Source organism: Crinia signifera, chromosome 2 (assembly GCF_055691185.1).
Source record: "Crinia signifera chromosome 2, ASM5569118v1, whole genome shotgun sequence".
In the NCBI taxonomy this organism is placed as follows: Eukaryota; Metazoa; Chordata; class Amphibia; order Anura; family Myobatrachidae; genus Crinia; species Crinia signifera.
Genome location: NC_139218.1, coordinates 202444714 through 202466614, shown reverse-complemented (window position 1 = coordinate 202466614; position 21901 = coordinate 202444714). Strand labels below are relative to the sequence as shown.

Here is a 21901-nt window from a genome sequence, read left to right as displayed (position 1 = left end):
TCATTTTAATTACAGCAAAGGAACTGTTATGCTACTGTATGTTAGTTGGTTTGCAAAGTTCTGGACAAAGTTAAGCAGTATTATACTGTGCCTCCAAACTGTCCCGCTTTGGGCTGGGCAGACCTGCTTTTCTGGGACTGTCCAGCCATCCCAACCATGGGTCACAGTGTCATGTGCTGTGGTGATGGCAGCGGGGAGCTGTGGACCACATAGAGGTTCTATATGCTCGTCCTGAATCCTCAAAGTTATTCCTGTGATGAAGATTCTTCTTGCACAACATTAGACTCTGACTTAATTGACTTTCCTTCCTTATTCCTGATCCCTGATCCCATTGCCATAAACCATATTGCAGTGGATGATCTTGCCTTTGGATTAAACCTCAACATATAAAATTGAATAAACCTATAATCAGCTGATGGGGGTATCCCCTATGTCAGTCATATAATTAATAACACTTATTGTAAATTATTGTTGCAACATTGCTCATTACTAATTATAACCAAGGATATAATTAACAATAGCTGCAACACTTTCTACTGTCAATGGCGTAGACATGCCTTCACAGCCCAAGTGGAGCCTTGAGGTGGCTTGAAAAACACTGAGTGGCTGAGAGCCGTGACAGATGGCTCTCTCACCCAATCCATGGCTGAAATCTCCAGCGAGCCTGCCACTGTATGTTCCTACTGCTCTGCCACTCCTCTGCTGCTCGGAGCTAGCCTCTCTCCTGCAGCATCAAGATGCAGAGAATGAAGTGTGTGTATTGTGGTCAGTGTCTCCCCGCACTGCAGACTAGGTGTGTACCAGCGGTTCGCCCACAGTGCAGATGCGCTGTGGGAAAGGCACCATTGGCAAACACCTAGTTACAGCCCTGCCCCTGACTAGGGGCCTGATTCAGCTTTAGCAATCGCCTTTTGGCAATTGCTGCTATTCTGTGCATGCACGCACCTCTTAAACTGCGGTCCCATTTAGGAAAATGCAAATGCAGTCTAAGTGTCAATGAGGGGCAGTGATGGGGTGGCTATGCGGCGTTGGGTGGGAACTAACACAGCATTAAGGGATGTGTTGTATCAGCTGAATGACATCGCACGCAGCAGATGTGATGGGAAAAATTGTAATCCCGGCGATTGCTTTTGCAGCTAGGTTACGCAGACAGGGGGCTACTCTTCCTATGTCAGTGCATTGCGAAGCATTTGCATTTCTGCAATTGCAATATTTTGCATTTGCATCCCAGAAAGGAACCCGGCATGCAGGGTGGCCTTGCTCTGTGCTGGACGGCTCCCCACATTCTAGTGGCAGTAGTTGTGATTTTAAGATTTCTACAACTAAAAACTTAAACTTGGGTTGATGCAATCAACTGTTTTAATTTTAGGCAGTGGTAAGTAACCATTTTTATACCATATGCTACTCCTTCATGTCCATTGTGATACTATAATAACTGCAGTTGGCAAAGTGGTCTTGTACAGTGGTCTATCAGGCAAAACCTAAATCTATATCTTCACAGATCTGAGAAAAAGTACACACAGGGCGATTGTATCCCTATTTCTAAGCGATGTGACTAGAAATTGAGCATGGATCGCTCTGTGTAGTAGGCGCCCCATTGGCTGCAATACACAGTCCCACGCGCAGCCACTGTCGCCAAACTAGATTTATACTGAATGCAGTGTATATCTAGTGGTCGCCAGTGTTCTCTCACCAGATAATATTGTCCGTGACAGATTGCTCAGCACACATTGCTGGTGCTTCGCTGTGTGCTGAGTGATCTGTGCTAAGCAGTATTGCTTAGCAAGAGGCATCGTGTATACAAGGCTATCGATTTTAAGAAACTGTCTCCCTGCTTACACAGAATTCTTTTGTACTATTCCATTTTTCAAGTCCATTTTGATCCATGGTTTATTACAAAGTATACTACAAAAAATATTTCCTATTATTTAAAGGATAGCATCTTCAGTGCTAAAACATATAATTTTGATTGTATTCTACAGCCATAAATTGTTGCACACTTTCATTTCTCTGAGATCTTTACAATACCTGCATTCTCTGTCAGCCCTCTCCAATGCCCCCTTTCTTGCTGTGCAATTGGTTTGGTTTGTATAGATTGCAGGAGATTCATCTGTGTTCTTTTTACTGTTGTATAATTATAATTAAATGTTCCCTATATGTAGAAATATAATAACAGTTTTTAATATAATTACAGCTTTATCATGTTCAAAGCAATTGGCTATTGCAATAGTATTTATCAACCATGGAGTAAAAGAGAAAAAAGAAACAGGACTTGGCCAACTTGAGTCACACTATATTTAAGCAAACAGTAAAATGTATCAGGGTAATCAGACGTTGCTTCTCCGTCAAATAATTTGATCAACAATAAGGAACAGTCTAGTTTATATTCAATATTTTTTTCATGCTATTTTGGTAAAATTTAATAGATTTATGACCCTTATCTACAGAGAGGAAGACATACATATGGCTGGCAGAAGGGATGCCAGTGGTCAGATTACCAAGAGTGGCAAAACAAAGCTTTCTTACCTTACTCCTCCCCCCCCATACCCTCCCTTCTTACAGCCAAACCATAACCTCTCGACCCCACAGCCTGACCTTAACCCTCTGAATTAGTGCCTAAACCTAACCTACTTCCTTCATCCTAAACCCTTCCCCCTTCTAAGTGCCTAATTATCCCTCCTTGTAGCCTAACCCAAACCTACCACCCTTGTAGCCAAACCCGGAGTTCTCCACTAGTACCTAAACCTTACCCTCACCCACAACATCACAATTAATCAATATTTGTTCATAAGTAAAACTGGTCACCCGGAATCTGCTTATTGCTTGGTCATAAGGCCTTAGTAACATTAGATACTATAAATGTTGTTGGCAGGGGCACCAAGGGGGGGGGGGGGAGTGCATACTTATTACCCTGGCCTGGGCTTGTTGAAGAGGTTAGTGGGATAGCAGTCTGTGTGTGCTGGGCTGTGATTCGCTATTAGGGATTAGCTACTAGCTGTGTATTAGGAATTTTTACTCACTACATGTTTGAACAATTTCCATAATTATTTTAACCTCTGAAAAAGAAAAGATTCACAGTAAAAAGTTCAAGTGAATGGAATGTAAATGTAAACAAATGTATGGAGTTGTTACCTATGATGAATGATTAACCAAACTAGGAATGTTTACACTAGAAAAGAGGCATTTAAGAGGAGATATCCTTAACATGTACAAGTATATCAGGGGGCAATATAATGAACTACAGTATCAGGTATCCTCTTTGCTTTGAGTGCAGACTAGGACACGTGGGCATGCACTTAGACTGGAGGAAAATAGATTCCGTACCATTAGGAGGAAAGGCTTCTCTATGGTTAGGGCAGTGAGGGTATGGAAGTCCCTTCCGGAGGAGGTAGTGTGGGCAGAATCATTAAAAACATTTAAAATAAGGTTGAAAAACATTTACTGGAAATAAATATCCAGGGTACAACCCAAAATCGGTATTTAGCCCAAAGCTACAGTATGTAGATTATATTACAAGGGGTATCACAGCTAGACCATACACTTTAGTTAGAACTGTAAAAAAGGTTGAACTCGATGGACGTACGTCTTTTTTCAACCTCAACTTCTATGTAATTATGCCACTATGTTAAGACAGAATGTCACAGCAGAATGTATACAGTTAATCAAATATAGTGACATCCAAATGGAATTGCCTGTGATTAGCACCCAGACCAACTAATGAGCCAACAAAGGAAACCCCTGAACATTTGACTGTGTGTTTTAACATCCTATATTGCCAAACACTAGAACCTCCCTGCTTTTAAATAGCTACAGTACCTTCTGGTCTGGTTGAAACCAGTGACATTGTTCTCAGGTGAAGCAGCTGAATGACTGTGCTTGGTAGACTGTCAGAATATCAAAAAGTAATAGACAGTCCATAAAATGCCTAATATATCTGAATTTAATACGTCAGTCCCTATATGTTTCTCCTGGCACTTGAGTGATGCAGCTTTGCTCTGACTTTATTCTATCTATGTGCTGTAAAGGCATATGTAAAGCACTTTGAGTCCTAAAGGGAGACAAGTGCTATATTAATATCAGTATTATAATAATTATTATTATTATTATTATTGCTATTTTTATTTTCTGAGAGCTAAATGGAAATATACAGTAACTCCTGACTAATGTTGCAGTGACTTATAAAGATGGAAACAACTGCAGGCAGGGGCAGATTAGAAAATTAAAGTGGCCTCACAGTTAAGTTGGCCTCTCAGGAAACTTCCCTATAAGGTCTATGGCCTGGGATGGACTGGCCCACATGGGCACAAGGGAACTCTCAATTATTATTCTCTTTCATTACTGTGCTTGTACTAGCAGTATTTTGTCACACCCCTTTCTGGAGACTGGCCACACCCCTAAACAAGGGCCCCTATCATGGCTTTCTCTGTTGGCCCTTCATGCCTCAGTCCCACACTGTCTATTGCCAATGTGCTCCTGACTGTAGGAGTTGTAAAGTTTTCTCTTCTGAAATGAGTGGATTACATTCCTTGCCAAAGGTTTAGGAATAAATGGGAGATGTCCTAAGCCTTGTAGAGTGATAAGGTGGAGAGAAATAAAGTACCACCCAGTCCGTTCCTACAGTAGCTGCTATGCTACTGGCTGTGTTTTAAAAATGACAGGTAGGATCAGAGTGGATGGTATTTTCGCGCTCTCCACGTTAACACATTACAAGGCTCATCTGCCCCTAAATTGTATATTGTACCCACATATTTTGATCTATAAGAAATAAGCTTAAGGAGTTAAGCGCATTTTAGAAGTTAGAGGATGGTCCCCAGAAACAAATACAAGATTGTCTTGTCTGAGATATCTTCTCTGAGCCTTGTTACAACTCAGAGCCAAGCCACCTGAAACCTTCTGTTATTACACTGTACTATTTCCAAACTTGTAGACCAAGGCAGGCTTAACAGAAGAGAAGAACTGAGCCCCCGCCTCTCTGTGGCGCCATAGAATCTGCACATGCTCAGATCCTGGAAACACTGTTCACAAATAATAGTTTCTAGTATGCATGCAGAAATCTCCTAACACATGGCAGCTGCCATATCCCTGAACGTAAATCTTTATTGTACATGCGTTACTCACTGGACCAAATTACTATTGCTTCATTTTCCAAGTGATTTCTGTGGCTTCATCCATTGTGATTTAGGGCCTTGGAGAGGTAAGTAAATAAATATGGGTGCATGGTATGTTGTGGGGGCCCTACATACTGCATCAACTATATAAATGTCTACAGCAGGCATGTCCACCTGTAGCCCTCCAGCTGTTGTGAAACTACAAGTCCCATCATGCCTTGCCACAGTTTTGCTGTTAGGGAATGCTAAAACAATGGCAAGGCATGCTGGCATGTGTAGTTTCACAACAGTTGGAGGGCCGCAGGTTGGACATGTTCTAGGCCCTTGTGCAGAGATCACCATTACACATGGAATATCTACTTACTAAAAAGAGTCCCATTGCAAATATAGACACCATGGGCCTAATTCAGGTTGGCATGCAAAAAAAAGAAAAATCTCTCTCTAATGGGCAAGCTTGTTCACTGCAGGTGTAACATGTACAGAGAGAGTTAAGCCCCATACACATGATGAGATATTGGGGCTGCTGTAATAAAGGAAGCCCAGGCGCTGGCAGCACAGGTACCGGGAGCACAGAGTGGATACAACAGGAACACAGGTGCCGGAAGCACGGGATGGATGTAGCAGGAACACAGGTGGTGGAAGCACGGAGTGGATGCAGCAGGAATACAAGTGCCGGAAGCACAGAATGGATGCAGCAGGAACACAGGTGCCGGAAGCACTGAGTGGACACAGCAGGAAAACAGGTGCTGGAAGCACGGAGGTTACTGAAGCACAGCAATGCAGGTGGTCACAGGTGCAGGTAGCTGAGGCACACAGGTACAGGTGACTGTAGCACAGCGGTGCAGGTGGTCACAGGTGCAGGTAGCTGAAGCACACAAGTACTGGTGACTGAAGTACATCGGTTCAGGTGACTGGAACACACAGGTAGCAGAAGTCTCTAAAGCACAGGGGTCACAGGAAGTGGCTAAGATACTCTGGAACTTCTGGAGCACAGGTCGCAGGATCCTCCCTAGGGAACAGTTAGCGAAGCAATGGTGCCGGCCTGTCCAAGGTGAGGGGCTTTATCCTCTGGCCTTGCTCCTGATTGGAGGAGCAGCTAAATCCAATTCAGCCATTGGATGGCTACAAGATGGCGGCGTCCAGCAGGGGACAGGAACTACTCCTGTATGGCGGTCGGGAACACACGCAGGCAGACGCCGGGCAGGAGGGTATGGACGCGGCCGGCCGGAGCAGCAGCACTCCCCCGGCTAGTACCAGCGCGAAGGGAGCGGAGACCCTGCCGCTGGACCCAAGATGATAAGTGTAAAATTCCAAGGATTTTCAATATTAAGATGCTAAGATATTAAGATATTAAGCCATACCTAACATGTGCGCCGTGAGCCAAGTATCATGCATTTTACTTGTCATAAAAAGCACATTGCCCTTCAACCAATAACCACCATGTATTGTTTGCCAAAAGTAATTAGACCTGCATGGATGCCAAGTCAGATGCCAAGACCATAAGGTTGGTTCTGTAATCCAGCATATACTAATGTATTTACTCTATTCAACTACAAGGAGACCCAGTTGCAACCATCTTGTCCAGCTAACTATGATGCACCGGGGGCTATTTTCTAACATTTCTCAAGGAAGTAAATCTGCACTAAAAGCATAGTCACCAAAACGCCTTTAGCTTTTTAACTGTCTAGTTTAGATAATGAAAGAAAATTACTGATTGTTTTGAATGCTTTTAGTGCTGATCTTGACAGTGGAACATTGATAACAAGTTATTTACAGCATTTGATCTTTATTGTGGTGAAAGGTGATGGCTCCTAAGTAAGAATATATAGCGGAATTAAAAATAGAGTATAAAGTACAATGGTCACACTTTTTTCAAATATTTTTTTTCTATATTCATAAAGTGGAGCTATAAATAATATATGTGTGTGTATATATATAATATACACACACTGGTAAGCCCACTCAAAGCAAATGCTTCGAAGTATAGTAGTAGTTTAACTTGCTGACAAGTTCAACAGACGGCAGTGTAAGCCCACTCACAGCAAATGCTTCCAGAGCAAGTAGATGTAGTTTTACTCGCTGCCAGCAGATGGCGGAGCTGCACGGAAACTAGACATATATGTAAATGATATATACTGTAGAGTAGGGATGGCCATCGGCCATCGGCCATCGATGATTACAAAACATTAATGGCATATGGCCGATGTTTAATAGTTTCGCCATCAATGGGGGAGAAACAGATGGTTTCCCATCATCGATATGAAGCTGAAACAAATAGTTTTTTTTTTTTTTTTTTTTCTGGGACATGGAGCATAGCTCCGCTCAGGACACCCATGAAGCCCCGCCCTCATATTTTGATTGATTTCTATCCATAATTCTGTTTTCAATGAAGCATCTTTCATTCACTTCTGCATGGTGGTCATATGCAAATGCAGGGGAGTTCCAGTTGCCCTGGAAACCCCTCTCCCCACAGTTTGGTCAGCAGCCACTACATGCTGTATAAAGGGCATAATGGAGCTTCTGCCATACCTGTGGCAGAAAATTGGCAAAAGTCACTCTAGAAACTGTGGGAAAACCCTCTACAGATATCCTACATCCACCCCTGGTGGTTCAAGCTAAGTTTTCATATAAACTCTGGATTACATATTCTGAATCAAAAATATATTCTTACATCATTACTTCAGACAGTGGCTGAAAATGTCTCTAACAATCATGCATACTTAATCCCTTGCCAGTTCAATGTGTCTCACAGCAGTCTCCGTGTCCTTAGAATTCCATCTATCTTTTATAAAAAAAAAAAAATGAATTAACTCACTGTGAATTTAATATAATTTCAATTCTATATTATAACCAATTTTTGTAACCTTTCAGACTGATTCATAAATATATCTGGCATTTCTGATGCCAACTGTCTGCTGAAGTAGTTATATGTAGATGTCACTCTGCGTTTTGGTTCCAAATGGAGGTCTCCCAATATCTTTTGGCTGTGGCTGGTAGTTAACACAATTAGATCTGTTTCATGGAGTTGTCAAAAAATAAATCCCTTCTCCAGGGTCCTCTGGCTAAACTCCAGTGGATTTTGAACCTGTAAATTTCCAGATATTAGGCCTGCTTTCTATATTCAGTTATGCATTCAACATTCAATACTGTATACTGTACCTTTGTATAGTATCAAAGTACTTTTATTTTTACTGTTTAATGTAAAGCTCTTAAATTCTTTAATGTACCCTGTCATTTACTAGTTCAGTGATTCCCAAACTTTTTGAATCATGGCAGCCTAGAGTATCAGAATTTTTTTCACAGCACCCCTTGGATAAAATTTTCTGATCTATAAAAAAATATTAAATTAAGTAAATTGTGTTTATATATTATCCTTAGGTTTAATTATGTGGGAAGGGACAGAATTCACTTCTGTTCCCCACATAGTTTTATGATTGACAGCTACCAGCACTGGTTTTGCCTATTACAAGGACTACAAAAAAGTGCATTGGTCCTGGACCACCAACTCGTGGCACCCCTGCAAGGGTCCCATGGCACCCCAGGGTGCCACGGCACACAGATTGGTACTAGTTTGTTAGGCATATGGCAATTTAAACACTCATAGCTATACTTGCTTAAATCTAAAGGTCCATACACACTGTACGTTTTTCGCCAGTTTTCGCTACTTTGGGGTGGATGGCTTTCCATATAGGGATGCTATGGAAAGCCATCCACTCCCTCGCTCATCTGCTGGTAATACCAGCAGATGAATGGCCGGGCCAGCGATGATGCAGGTGTGTGCATCAGCGCTCACTGCTCATTGCGGCCCCGTACACACCGGATGGCTTTCAAATGGAAAGCAGCTCAAACAAGTAAACTGAACGGCTTTCAGTCCAAAGTCGCTCAGTGTGTATGGACATTAACTTGCAATTTTCTTTCTTTCACCTATATGGAGAAAAAAATTATAATATTTGCAATAACCATGTAAGAAACAACATAAAGGGCAAAATAAAGGCCTGATCGCAGTACAAATTTGTTCTCAAAATGGGCAAAACCATGTGTACTGTAGGTGGGGCAGATGTAATATCTGCAGATAGAGTTAGATTTGGGTGGGGTATGTTGAAACTGAAATCTATATTGCAGTGTAAAATATATCAGCACAGAAACAATGTAACTCACCCAAATCTAAAGCTGGCTGTACACCTAAATGATATCAGGCCCAAAAGTACAATCTCAACAGGTCGTGCGACGGATTGTGTGCACATCGTGAGGAATATCGGTAATCTGCGCAGTCCCTTGGGTCGAGAGGCAGGCCCTCAGATCATGCATGCTGCACGTCTGATCTGTCAGCATTCATTGTGGTCGTAAGCAGATCGTATGCTTTTTGTAAGCAGATAGTTCGCACTTATGACCTGCATTCAATCTGCAGGTCGTTTAGGTGTATGGCCAGCATAACTCTCTCTGCACAATACATCTGCCCCACCTGCAATGCACATGGTTTTGCCCATTTTGAGGACAAATCTGCGATCTTAGGCCCAAAGTCACATTATATTTGCCAACAATGGAATGGAAAGCATATTTCCAAAGTACTGTACACAACTTGTTCTACTACCAACTGGCCTATATGGCTGCAGCTTTTGGTTTTATATGCTCATGGAACCCATCTTTGATTTGAAATATTCTTGCAATTTATAGTATGGGGTGTATTATCTCAAATACAAGCTCTTAGGTCATGAGTTCAATAACTGGTCAATGCCCACCTGTGTGGGGTTTTTGTGTTCTCTTTGTGCATGTGTGCGTTTCCTCTGGGTGATCTGGTTATCTAAAATATACTGGATAGGTGAATTGGACGCTGACAAAAATCAACATTAGTCACTAGGGGAGTGCGAACCTCATGGGGGTGTCACATGCAGTGAGGTGACGCCAAAATGCTGGCTCCTGCTCTGTGACAGGAGTAGGTTGCTGCACTTTAATATTACGTGCAGCACGTGGTTCCTGTCACTGTGTATGAGTTGCCACTGCACTCTTCAGGGGCAGGCCCTTGTTTCCGAAATCCCTGAGTGCTGAAAATGGGTTTTACACCACCTCCCATGAGGCCCCCTTTTGCAAAACCTCACCCCTAGAACTTTTGCGGCAGCTCCTACACTAGTATGTGTGAGTGTGTGAGGGATATATTTACTACATTGATTTTAATCAATTAAAATTGATCTTATTTAATGTAAATCTCAGGGGCTAAAACATATTTTATATTATTTGAATATCTACATAAAAAATAGTCTGTTAATGTGTTTTAGCCCTTGGAACACAATATTGATTCCATTTTGAGTGATTTAAAATCAATGAAAACAAAGCAACCTTATAGCAAATATACCCCTATGTGTGTGGGCAGGTACTGATATGAATAACAACATTCTCTGTACAGCTCTGCGCAAAATGATGGCGCTATATAAATTGACGCGAATAATAATACAATATATTCACATTTTTATTCATCTGTAGCATTACAGAGAGAAAAGATCATTGTATATGGAGTAATAGTTGTACAGTGTCTCTAATTACTGACTAGAATAATTTTATGGCTCCTTTTTTCATTCATTTTTTTCTGTCTTAATTCATTCACATGAGTAGTGGCCACATTAAGGTTGTCTTTATTTTATGTGTCCCAGTTATGCTGTTTCATGTTTTTAAACCAGTAAATGCTCATAGATAGTACTAAAGACATCCCAATAATTGCATTTTCCAACAGTGACATAACAGAAATCTCTTATAGCATCTGTACTGTAACAGAGCAGCACTAGGAGACCGATTCTGTGACATCTGCAATAGCAGCAGAGGTGAGGAGTTATCTGTGGTGTGGAGACAATGCATAGCAGCGTAGGTTATGAGAAAGGAAAATGAGACAGGGCAATAGCAGTCTCTTTTTTCAAGCGGGAGGGTGGAATTTGTGCAATAAGGGACTATTTTTTTATGATGAACTGTATGTGTAATACACATTAGTGCAGTGGTCGAAGTGGAAACATTGAAGTGGGGGTATGGAAAAGCTAAGAATGATGTTCAGCCAAAGGCGCACGCTCCAGAATAGGGGGTGTGGCAAAGCTAGAGGACTGGCTTCATCACAATAGGGGTGTGGCCATGAATGCCACATACCATAATACCAAATGCACATGATGCCACATACTGTAAGGCCCATTACACATGACGCCACACACCATAATGCCCATTACACATGACGCAACACACCGTAATGCCCATTACACATTATACTACACACTGTAATGCCCATTACACATGACGCAACAGACCATAATTCCCATTACACATTATACTGCACAAAAGAATGCCCACTACACATGACGCAACACACCGTAATGCCCATTACTTATTATTATACCACACACTGTAATGCCCATTACACATGACGCAACATAGCATAATTCCCATTACACATTATACCACACAACGGAATGCCCATTACACATGATACAACACACTGTAATGCCCATTACCCATTATGCAACACACTGTAATACCATTTTCACACACCTTAATGCCCATTATACATTATGGCACACCCCATGATGCCCATTACATAATATGCCACGTAAGTGCCACTTATCCACATGCTCATTGCTAGGAGTTTATTTCACAATGCCAGGGACGTCATGCTTGATGTTAGGGGCTTCATGCCCGATGCCAAGAGGGTTCCATTCTTGTTACCACGGGGATTACATGCTGGTTGCCAAGAGGGTTTCATGCTTGTTACTATGAGGTATTACATGCTCGTTGCCAAGTATGCCCAACAACGTGATACTCCGTTATACAAATTGCCCACAGCGTGATACTCCATTAAACATAGGCCACACCGTGATGCTCCATTATACAAATGCCCCACACCGTGATGCACCATGTTGCACCATTATACATGATGCACCATTATACATATGCCTCACCGTGATGCTCCATTAATCATATGCCACACACCGTGATGCCGATTATGCCTATGACCCACAACGTGAAGCTCCTTTATACATATGCCCCACACCTTGATGCTCATTAAACATGTGCCACACAAATGATGCCCATTACACATATTGCACACAATGTAAGGCTTCTTATAAAAAACTGTAAATTACCTGCTTGCTGTCAGGGGTTCATTTTTGTTGCCAGGGGTTAATGCTCATTGACAAGGGGGTCACTGCTTGCCCCCTCCACTATGCCCGTCTTCACATGGGCATAGTGGGCAGTTGCACCATAATAAATTTCTCCATAATAAACTTTTCGCTGCTGGCTGCTGCAGCATCAGAGCTTAGCTCCATCATCCCCCTGCTGGCTTATGGAGTCCGTCCGTTCTTCCCCCACAGCATGCTGACAGGGAACACAGCGTTGCAGCGTTACCCGGAAGTGCCGGGAGAGCTTAGCGCGGTGCTGCCTGTCAGACGCTACAGGTCAAATATGACTTCTAGCGCCTGCTGTCTCCTCTGGTCCCCGTAACAAGGACTACAGCGGGGGAAGGTGACGGCGGCTGTAGCGGGGCAAGGCGGCGGCTATAGCGGCGCAAGGTGGCAGCTATAGCGGCGCAAGCCAGCGGCAACAGCGGGCGAGCAGACCGGGCAGGCAGCAGTGGTCGAGCCACCCATTTCGCTCAGGCGAGCTACCGGTAGCTCGCGAACGACGGGTTGGCGACCACTGATCTACACAGTCTCCTGTGTGCTGCAGTAAATGGCCACGGAATGTCCATCTCTGCTGCAGAGAGGGGAGCAAAAAAAAAAGTTCAGTGCTCGAAGTGACGGTACAGTATGTCATACCATTGTATACCAGCCCACTTCGAGCACTGCATTAGTGGATAAAAAAGAAATGCAGTTACATTCGAGGTGCTGCTCACAGACACCCACTTGAACAACCTTGATCTTTCAATTCTGCCCTATCAAAGTTCCTCTACAGATAAATCAAAGGCATAGAGGTAAAGGCCACGTGAACAATGGACCTTATTCAGGTCTGTTTGCACATGGCCAAATTTTTGTCTTTGTGCATTTCTGCGCATGAGCATGCATTTGGTGCAATCGGCCATGGCCCACACCCAACCTTGCAGCTGCTGAGAAGCACCCAACCAGAATAACCACCAGTATGCGGACAGTAAGGCCATGCAGAAATTGGGGGCACTATTGAAAATATAATTATGATTCTTTATTAATAAATTCCTGTACTAGTCACCTATTATAAAGACCATAGCCTAGTATAAACATCTAGACAAACGTATAAAGTCAGTACCTTTTCCTAATATTATGTTTAATAAATATATGTTAAAAATAAATTATATCTTACCTATAAAACATCTAAGAATTCACTGTGGTAAAGATGCTGCAGCCAATTACTATTCTGATCAGTAATTACTTATAACTATAATATCTTGCAAATAAGTTATGGATTCTCTTCAAGAGCCAGATATACTAAGCTTTGAAAATTTTTGACTGTTACAAAAAGGGTAGTCATAGAATATGGGTGAAAAATAAGAAAAAATAAAAATAAATAAATATATATATATATATATATATATATATATATATCCTATATATATATATATATATATATATATATATATATATATATATATATATATATATATATATATATATATATATATATATATATATATATATATATATATATATATATATCCAGGTGCATTTATGACACCAATTACCAAAGAACAAACAAGATTAATAAAATGAAAGGCAGCACCCCATCTAGCAAGTCTGCCTTAACAAAACTGATACAATTATATTATAGATGGTAACTAGTTATCAAGAGGGCGCAAAGAGCAATCTATATATCAATCTATATATTTATGAATAGTTTCTTCTACAGCGCAGCAGGTAGCATTGCACTTTACAATTAGAAATAGGAATAAAACATGGGGCCCGATTTAATAGTGATTGCCCCCCAGCATATTCACACTGGAATCTGTGCATGCGGGTATATGCCCATGTGCAGGACCGCTGTACGAACACAGTCGCTGAGGTGTTCGTACGGGAAGGGGAGGGAGGGACACGTGTAGGAGGCATCTGCCCAGCATTTTAGGGGCGTTGAGCGGCCTTAAGCCACTCGCTAAGCAGCAAACTCCAAACTGGGTAGATACAGACAGTCAAATGGAGGAGGGCCCTGCTCACAAGCTTACAATCTATAGTATATTTTTATAAAAATGTATTCCATTATACAGTTAAACATATTCCTCCAATAAGATAATACAATTGAAAAGTCTCAGTTTCATCAATAATAGGTAATGCACTTTTTCCTATAAAAATGTAATTCAATCCACCCAATGTGTGCCTAAACTCCAGAGAGGTATTTAAAAAAATATATGGTAATTGTTTCCTAGCACGGCGCCCATCTTATACCATCACATACCACTAATTAAGGTATGCGATGGGACCCGATCTTCAGGTCCTAAGAGCCGCACTGTACAATTTTAATATTGCGATTTGTAATTGTACAGGCACCCTGATCACTATGTTAAATGCTCCCCCATTGTTAAAGCCACCCCCACTATCAACGCCAACCCGAAGCGCGGCGAGCCCGCGAGGGGCGGCAGTACGAGTCCTCCAACCTTTTCATATTGCCACTATCCACTTTGCGTGGAGTTGATTTTAGATAGTTTGGCGAGCGCAGCGAGCCACCGAGCCCCGCACGGGGACACAGATTACTTCACATGTATTCCGCGTCCCCTCGCAGGGCGCGCTTCGCTCCCCACACTTCAGGCTCGGTGGCTCCCTACGCTCGCCACACTATATAAAATCAACTCCACGCCGACATGGATAGTGGGGGTATGAAAAGGTCGGAGGACGTGTACTGCCGCCGCTCGCCACGCTTCAGGTTGGCGTTCATAGTGGCGGTGGCGTTAACAATGGGGGTGCATATAACATAGTAATCACCCATCAGGGTGCATGTACAATTAAAAAAAAATTTGATCGCATAGCATGCGATCTGGTCGCATGCGATCGATTCGATCAAAACGATGGCATAAGATTAAAATCGTTGGCGCCGTGCTAGGAAACAAGTACCAAATATATATATTGGTAATCACATTGGTGGTTATGGTAATTACTGCCATGTACTGCAATATAAAAATGACTGGTAAAATACCTCTATATTGCAGTCAGAAATATTCCTTACAAAACCTAATTGTCAGGTATATGTATAGAGGGGATGGCACAGTGCAATTTTCAATGAAATATGCTGCACCCAGTTTAAACCTTTAAACCAGTGGAGCTGACAATCTATGGCCCTTATTCTGGTTGGTGCGGCCGGAGCCGCACACGGTGCTCCGGCCGCACAAACCAATCCCCGCCCACGAGACGGATCGCCACGGCCGTCCGTACACGGACGGCTGGCGATCCGCATAAAAATGGTGGAGGCGTACGCCTCCACCATGGTGGGAGCTGCCCCCTGCATTCGATGGTCGTCGACCATCGAAGGCAGGTCCGCACGCCCCAGCAGCTCCCGCAAGCTGAGACCACACGGACAATCGTCCGTGTGATAGCTTGCATGGGGGCTGAGAGCTGACATCCGGCGACGTCAGCTTTCCGCCCCCATGAGTTGCGTCATACCCTCATTACCATGCATACGCCCCGCCTTTGCATGGGAACGCCCATGAAACGCGGGGCGTACACATAGGGAAATGAGGGTATGAAGCCCCTCACGCCCCTATACGCCCCCTTTGCGGTGGACGAAATCCGTCTGCGGCGAAGGGGCCTGCACATGCGCAGATTGACCTCTGCGCATGTGCAGAATCAAAACATCGGCGGTACGGCCGCACGCGGGCCGTACCGCACGATTTAGAATAAGGGCCTAGATTCCCTACCACATGTACACACACACACACATTCATTCTAGGTTTAAGTCTGTAGGAGGAAAACAGAGTACCCGGAGGAAATCCACGCAAGCATGGGGAATATATACAAACTTTGCACAGTTAGGGACATGGTGGGAAACAAACCCACGAACTCAGTGCTGTGAGGCAGTAATGCTAACCATTACACTGTCCATGCTATAAGGGGACATTCCATTGTGAGACCTACATACTAAAGACTTCAAACTAAAAAGCAATTCACATAATATTAGCATAAAGGAGCACCTTAGAACTGTTAAGACATCCATTAGCAGAGATGTGATACCTGTTGAAGTGCACATATGAAAACATTGTTGGATTTCAGTTTTTTAATCTAGAGATTCTGATGATCATGCAGACCACTTTACATCTTAGAGTTTTGCTATCTTTCAGATTTTTAAATTGTTAAAAGCCATATTATCCAGTAAATTTTAATTGATTGCTGTAGTTACTAAATTAATTGTTGACTTATGTGACTTTTTATTTTCTAGATCGCACAGTACTTCCATACCATTAATTGAACGGACATTTACAACATTCCCTTCGTTTAGCTCAGTGGGAGAGTGGCTGGAGGCCATTGAAATGGAGAGGTATAAGGATAACTTCACAGCAGCTGGATATTGCTACCTGGAGTCTGTGGCCCGGATGACAGTTAAGTAAGTTGCATTTAATAACAAGCTATATAATATGTTAATATGATTCAAAAAAACATGTTCAGAAGAACTGAACTGAAAAGAGACTACAACAGACAATTATGTATATTCAATACTCTATGAGATTTCAGTAATATGTTCAGCGTTTCTGGCTAAAACTGTGAATTATTATAGAAACTCGGGAACTACTGTAATCTGTAATATTTGCTACCAAAAATGTAAAAGTAATATGTACTTTTATGTACTATCAGCAGAGAAACATTGTAGGTGTTTATAAAGTATAGTGTATATAAAGTATTGCCTTACCCCACATATCACACGAGCAAGTGCATAATATACAAAATGGACTTATATAAATAAGTTAAAAGCATAAAATAGTAATACTGTCTAAAAAAAAATCTTGAGTCTTTATTTATATATCATATAACACTTTTAAAACAAAAATACAATTCGAAATTCCGACCGCCGAAATCTCTGCACTTTGTCCCTCTATGGGTGTCCACAACACCCACGTCCCCCCTTGTCGGGATTTCAGCAGTCGGGATTCCGACATTGGGATTTTGATGGCCAGGATTCCGACCGCCGGGATTTCATACCAATTCCATTTCACTGATATCATGTGAACCGAAAAAAAAAGAACAAAAAAAGAGGGGTTAACTGTGCTAAACATTTCAAGCCATTGCTACAGTGAGTGTGTGGACAAGCCATTTATCCTAATTAATTCTGAATGGTGCCAAAGTTCCTATATCTTACATTTTTCATGCTCATATATAGTGTTCACAAGATTTACCCATTCCAACAATTCAGGGCCATTCTGTGCCATCCAATAATGTGCAATAATCACCTTGGCAAGTGCTGAAAGGTTCAGGAGCAAGGATCTAATTTCTCTCAGGATGTCCTTGCCTTGCTATACCCCCAGAACTATATTGATCCCAAATAAGATTCCAAAATGTGTCCCCGTTTCCCCACATTTCGGACATGTATCCATATCTGACCCAACAATGTTCTGTAGCCTAACCGGGGTTATATACATCCTGTGTAATATATTGAATTGAACCTGTTGAATACATATATAATTGGTCACCCTTTTAGGCGTGGCCAAAGCTAACTGCCAATTACCCTCATTAATATCAGGGATATCCTTAGCCCATTTATACATAAGCTGCAATAACACTTCATCATGTATACTTGCAGAAAGATAACCGTACACTTTCAAGATACTTTTTCCCAGTGCTAATTTTGTTAATGAATTGCTTGATTGGAACTTCTACTATCCAACTATTCATGCCTCTGCAATGCTGCGTTAGGGCACTCCTTAGCTGTAGGAATCTGTAAAACATTGATCTGGGTAATGTAAATTTGTTCAAAAGATTTAAAGATCTTATCCTGGCACAACTGTCTCACTGAGCATATACCATATTGCACCCATAATTTCCCACCTTGCTGTTTTGTAATCTCCTGCACTGTTACCAGCGAAAGAAAAGATTTATCTGGGTCAACCCCCACATATTCACCCAGCTTACAGACCCCTCTCCAAATCTTAATGCCTTGATTTAAAAAAGGGTGTGATTTGGCAATAGAATTAGCAGGAGTGTAAGGCGTGAGTCTACCCATTCTACCAGTGTGGCTAGTTTATCTGTAGCCTCATCTGTCCTAACACACAAATATAGGTGTACCACTTGGACCGCATAGTAGTATATCTTAAAATTCGGTAGCACTAATCCCCCTCTTTCTCTATCCCTCCAAAGAGCCAATTTAACTCTACGGCGTTATTTACACCAGATAAAAGAGGATATAATACTATTTAGATTCCTAAAGAATTCATCTTTAATGTATATTGATGATTGCTGAAGTATGTACAAAATATTTGGTAAAATAACCATCTTGACGAGGTTTACCTGACCAATTACGAACAGGGGAAGCCTAGACCAACACCTACACTTTGCCTTCACTTCTATTAATGCAGGTGTAATGTTATCCTTTATATATTCTTCAACATTTTTCGATCCACCGAGCCCAAAGCGTGGTGAGCGTAGCGAGGGGATGCGAGAAAACTAAGCAAATAGCTTAGTGGGCACCCAACTAACATATAAGTACCGTTTAAACACTATGTGAAGCTTTATTTAAGATGTTATTAGCATTACATGGGTAAAATGAAGAGGGGCAGTTTGTATGTAGTTCACAAACCACAATTTAATATGTAATTTTTCCAAACAACAAGATTTACTATCTTATGAATATAGGGTTGTAATTAAAACCATATGCAATGTGTTGCTGTCTGCAATCCCTAAACTGCGTGTGGTCCAAATAATTTGCTCTCAAAAAACATAGTGCCCCTTACAAATAAGTGACATAAAGTGTAACGATCATTGTATGTCTCCTGTGCAATGTTGGTGATGTCATACGATGATGATTTTGATAACTTTCTAAGTAATCTATTTGTTCTTTTCTGCAGAGATGTCATGAGTCTAGGAATCACTTCTGTGGAACACCAGAAGACTATTCTCAGCGGCATTCAGACCTTACGTGCTCAAGTTATACAAATGCACGGACGGGGAGTGCAGGTGTGACACACAAGGACACGAGATATGCTCTGGGACTGAAAAATCCAAAGGGAGAGCTATACAGCCCCCTTTCTCTGGCCAAGAAACATGACAGGAAAAGAAAGGCAACAACTAAGGCGGAGTCAAATGTAACAAGGATTACATCGGAGCCAAACTCTCTCTTAACTCCCTGGAAGCAATTGTAAAATTGCCAAGTATGGCTGCCATGTCCCATGGTCGAAGATGGCACAGTCAAATGGAAGATTTTACCTTTTAAATGGGGGAGAAGTGAAATCAGGCTGAGTCTAAAGCGATAACCAGCCATAAACTGCAAAACTGGACAGATTTTAGAGGTCTTTTAACAAGGCCAAATATCTGTATGAATCATAGGCATACAGGGTGAGCTGGAAACGTGTGCACTTGTTTTTACATGGGGTACATTGTTGTAATATTGTGGTGCCAACTACTCCATTAACTATAAGTACTTAAGTATTTTTCTAACAGCAACTGTGTTGTACTGACTCCCATAAATAGCTTTTATTTTTACAGAATGTAAAAGAAAAAAGACTTTTTTTTTATACCCGATCAAGTGTCCAAGTGATATGTGTTTGGTGCAGAAAGTGCTAGTCTTTTTCTTTTCCACTCCTTACTAAGCACTTTTTTCTCAGCGGCATTAAATGATGGCATCTCTCTCATGGGGCAAATGCGATGAAGCAGAAGTGGTGCAATTTGTCTTGTAGTTGAAGTTCAATGCGAGCAATCGCTTACTTTGCAAAGGTTTGTCTGACAGATATGTGCAGCGGGAGGTGAGATGGAAAAACCATGCAAGCAATACAGAAAAACAACAAATAGTTCATTTATACTGTATGTGGTATCGTTGATATGAAACACAGTCAGTTAAAAAGAGAGTGCTCAAGCCTAATGGATAGTCAGACAGGATACACCTGATGTGATCCAAGCATCAAAACAGGTCACTTGCTGCATCCTTTGTGAGGTAACTTCAATAGGCTGCACAGAAAATTCAAAGCAGCTTCAACAGGATTTTGTCTGTATCTACTTATACAGTACAGGATAATAGTGGTGTCATCTAGGGTGAAGGTCTTCTCTCCTCTTTCTGCCAATAATTCAATTTAATTTGGAGTCTTTCAGTTTCCCGTTGACTGGCTGCCTCTTCTGACTGCCATTTCTGATTCACTTGCTGCAGTATAATTATAAGGGAAGTGTTGGTAGTAGAGTATAACAGTGATTCATACTGCTTGAACGAATAGGGCGTGTTCAATATAATCCAACAAAGACTATTTCTGTCCTCATAAGTTACCTCTGTGCACTTAAGTAATTGTATAGCTTTAAAGGCAGCTCAAGTACATTATCCAAATACAGTAAATTGAAATGTATTACTTTTATCCATTTTTAAATATATTTTATGCTTTTATAAAATGTAATATCGTCAAGCTAGTTCTATAATTTGAAATGGATTTGTCCTGCAAATACACATGATCTCCTCTTGTGACCAACCTCAGCATTAATAAGTGTTAGCCCAGCCAGCCAGTCATTTGGACCTCAAGCAAATATGTCAACACAATATCATACTTATAGTGATAAATGGCTGGTGGTGTATTGCCATTATGGGTATAGTGTAGTAATTAAAACAATGCAATTGTAGGCAGAGTTAGAGGTTTAGCTGTTACAAGTGGGGCTCATTAAGGGCCAGATTCTCTAAGCTTCAAAAGTTATAAAATGGAGAGTGATAAACAACCAACCAATCAGCAACTACCTGACATTTTTCAAACACAGTCTGTGACATGGCAGGTAGGAGCTGATTGGCCGGCTGCTTATCACTCTCCATTGTATCACTTTTGAAGCTTAGAGAATCTGGCCCTATAGCTGAGAAACACTTGCCATTGATCACTAGTTGAACATTGAAAGTGAATTGGTAAGTTCCATTCTGTGGGCTGAACCAAAATGTATGTGAATAATACAGCCCATTGATAGTCTCTGAACATTAACAGTATTACCCCTGTGGCACATTATGACTACTGAACTTATGGCCTAATATCAAGGATATAATGGCATTTAGGGCCTAATTCTGATGTTTTTAGATCTGCATAGAAGCCATACTCTGCATGTGCAGCACTGGGGATGCAATATCTCTCACAGTGTCCCAAATGCCACAGCACAGTTGACATACGGCTTGCATTTGGGGATGTCAATGGGCAAAATTCCAGAAAATGGGGGCCTGTCGGTCCAGCAGCAAAATTTTGCCGGACTTCGTAAGTAGCCTGATGCCTACTGTGACTTTTGCATATTGCAGCACAGCCTCTAAATACAAAGATACAGCTGCTGTGCTATATTATCCACCTCTGTATCCGCACCTTAGTCAATTGATAGTCTGCAATCTCATACATATTGGTTCAGCTAACAAAATAGATTCCTGTTAAGAGGTGCAAATCAACATGCCAGGGTGCTATATGAAGATGTAAACACTCATTTCTGAAAAAAAATACACTATAGCCTGCCCAAATATATGTTACCAAAGCAAAGCTCCTATCAAGAAAATCTCATTTAGGGTTTAATTATATCTAACAGCACCTTTTATACTGCCAGCAAAAGTCAAATGATAGAGTGTTTTGGGTTATTAAACTTAACATTAAAAGTACATTATATTTCTCTTTCTCTTGCTAATGCAATTGTTAAATTAGAAAATGCAATACAACTTCTGAAATGACGTTATTG

General features: G+C 41.5%; 1 protein-coding gene across 1 annotated transcript in view; it reads left to right on the top strand.

Moving 5' to 3' along the window:
- Positions 1 to 20846, top strand: part of EPHA10 (EPH receptor A10) — a 545244-nt gene extending 524398 nt beyond the window's left edge. Inside the window, exons 16-17 of the mRNA XM_083173569.1 lie at positions 16464 to 16628; positions 19081 to 20846. Coding sequence (XP_083029695.1) covers positions 16464 to 16628; positions 19081 to 19195 — 280 coding nt within the window. The 3' untranslated portion in view covers positions 19196 to 20846. The remainder of the gene's footprint in view (positions 1 to 16463; positions 16629 to 19080) is intronic.
- Positions 20847 to 21901: the final 1055 nt, after the last annotated feature.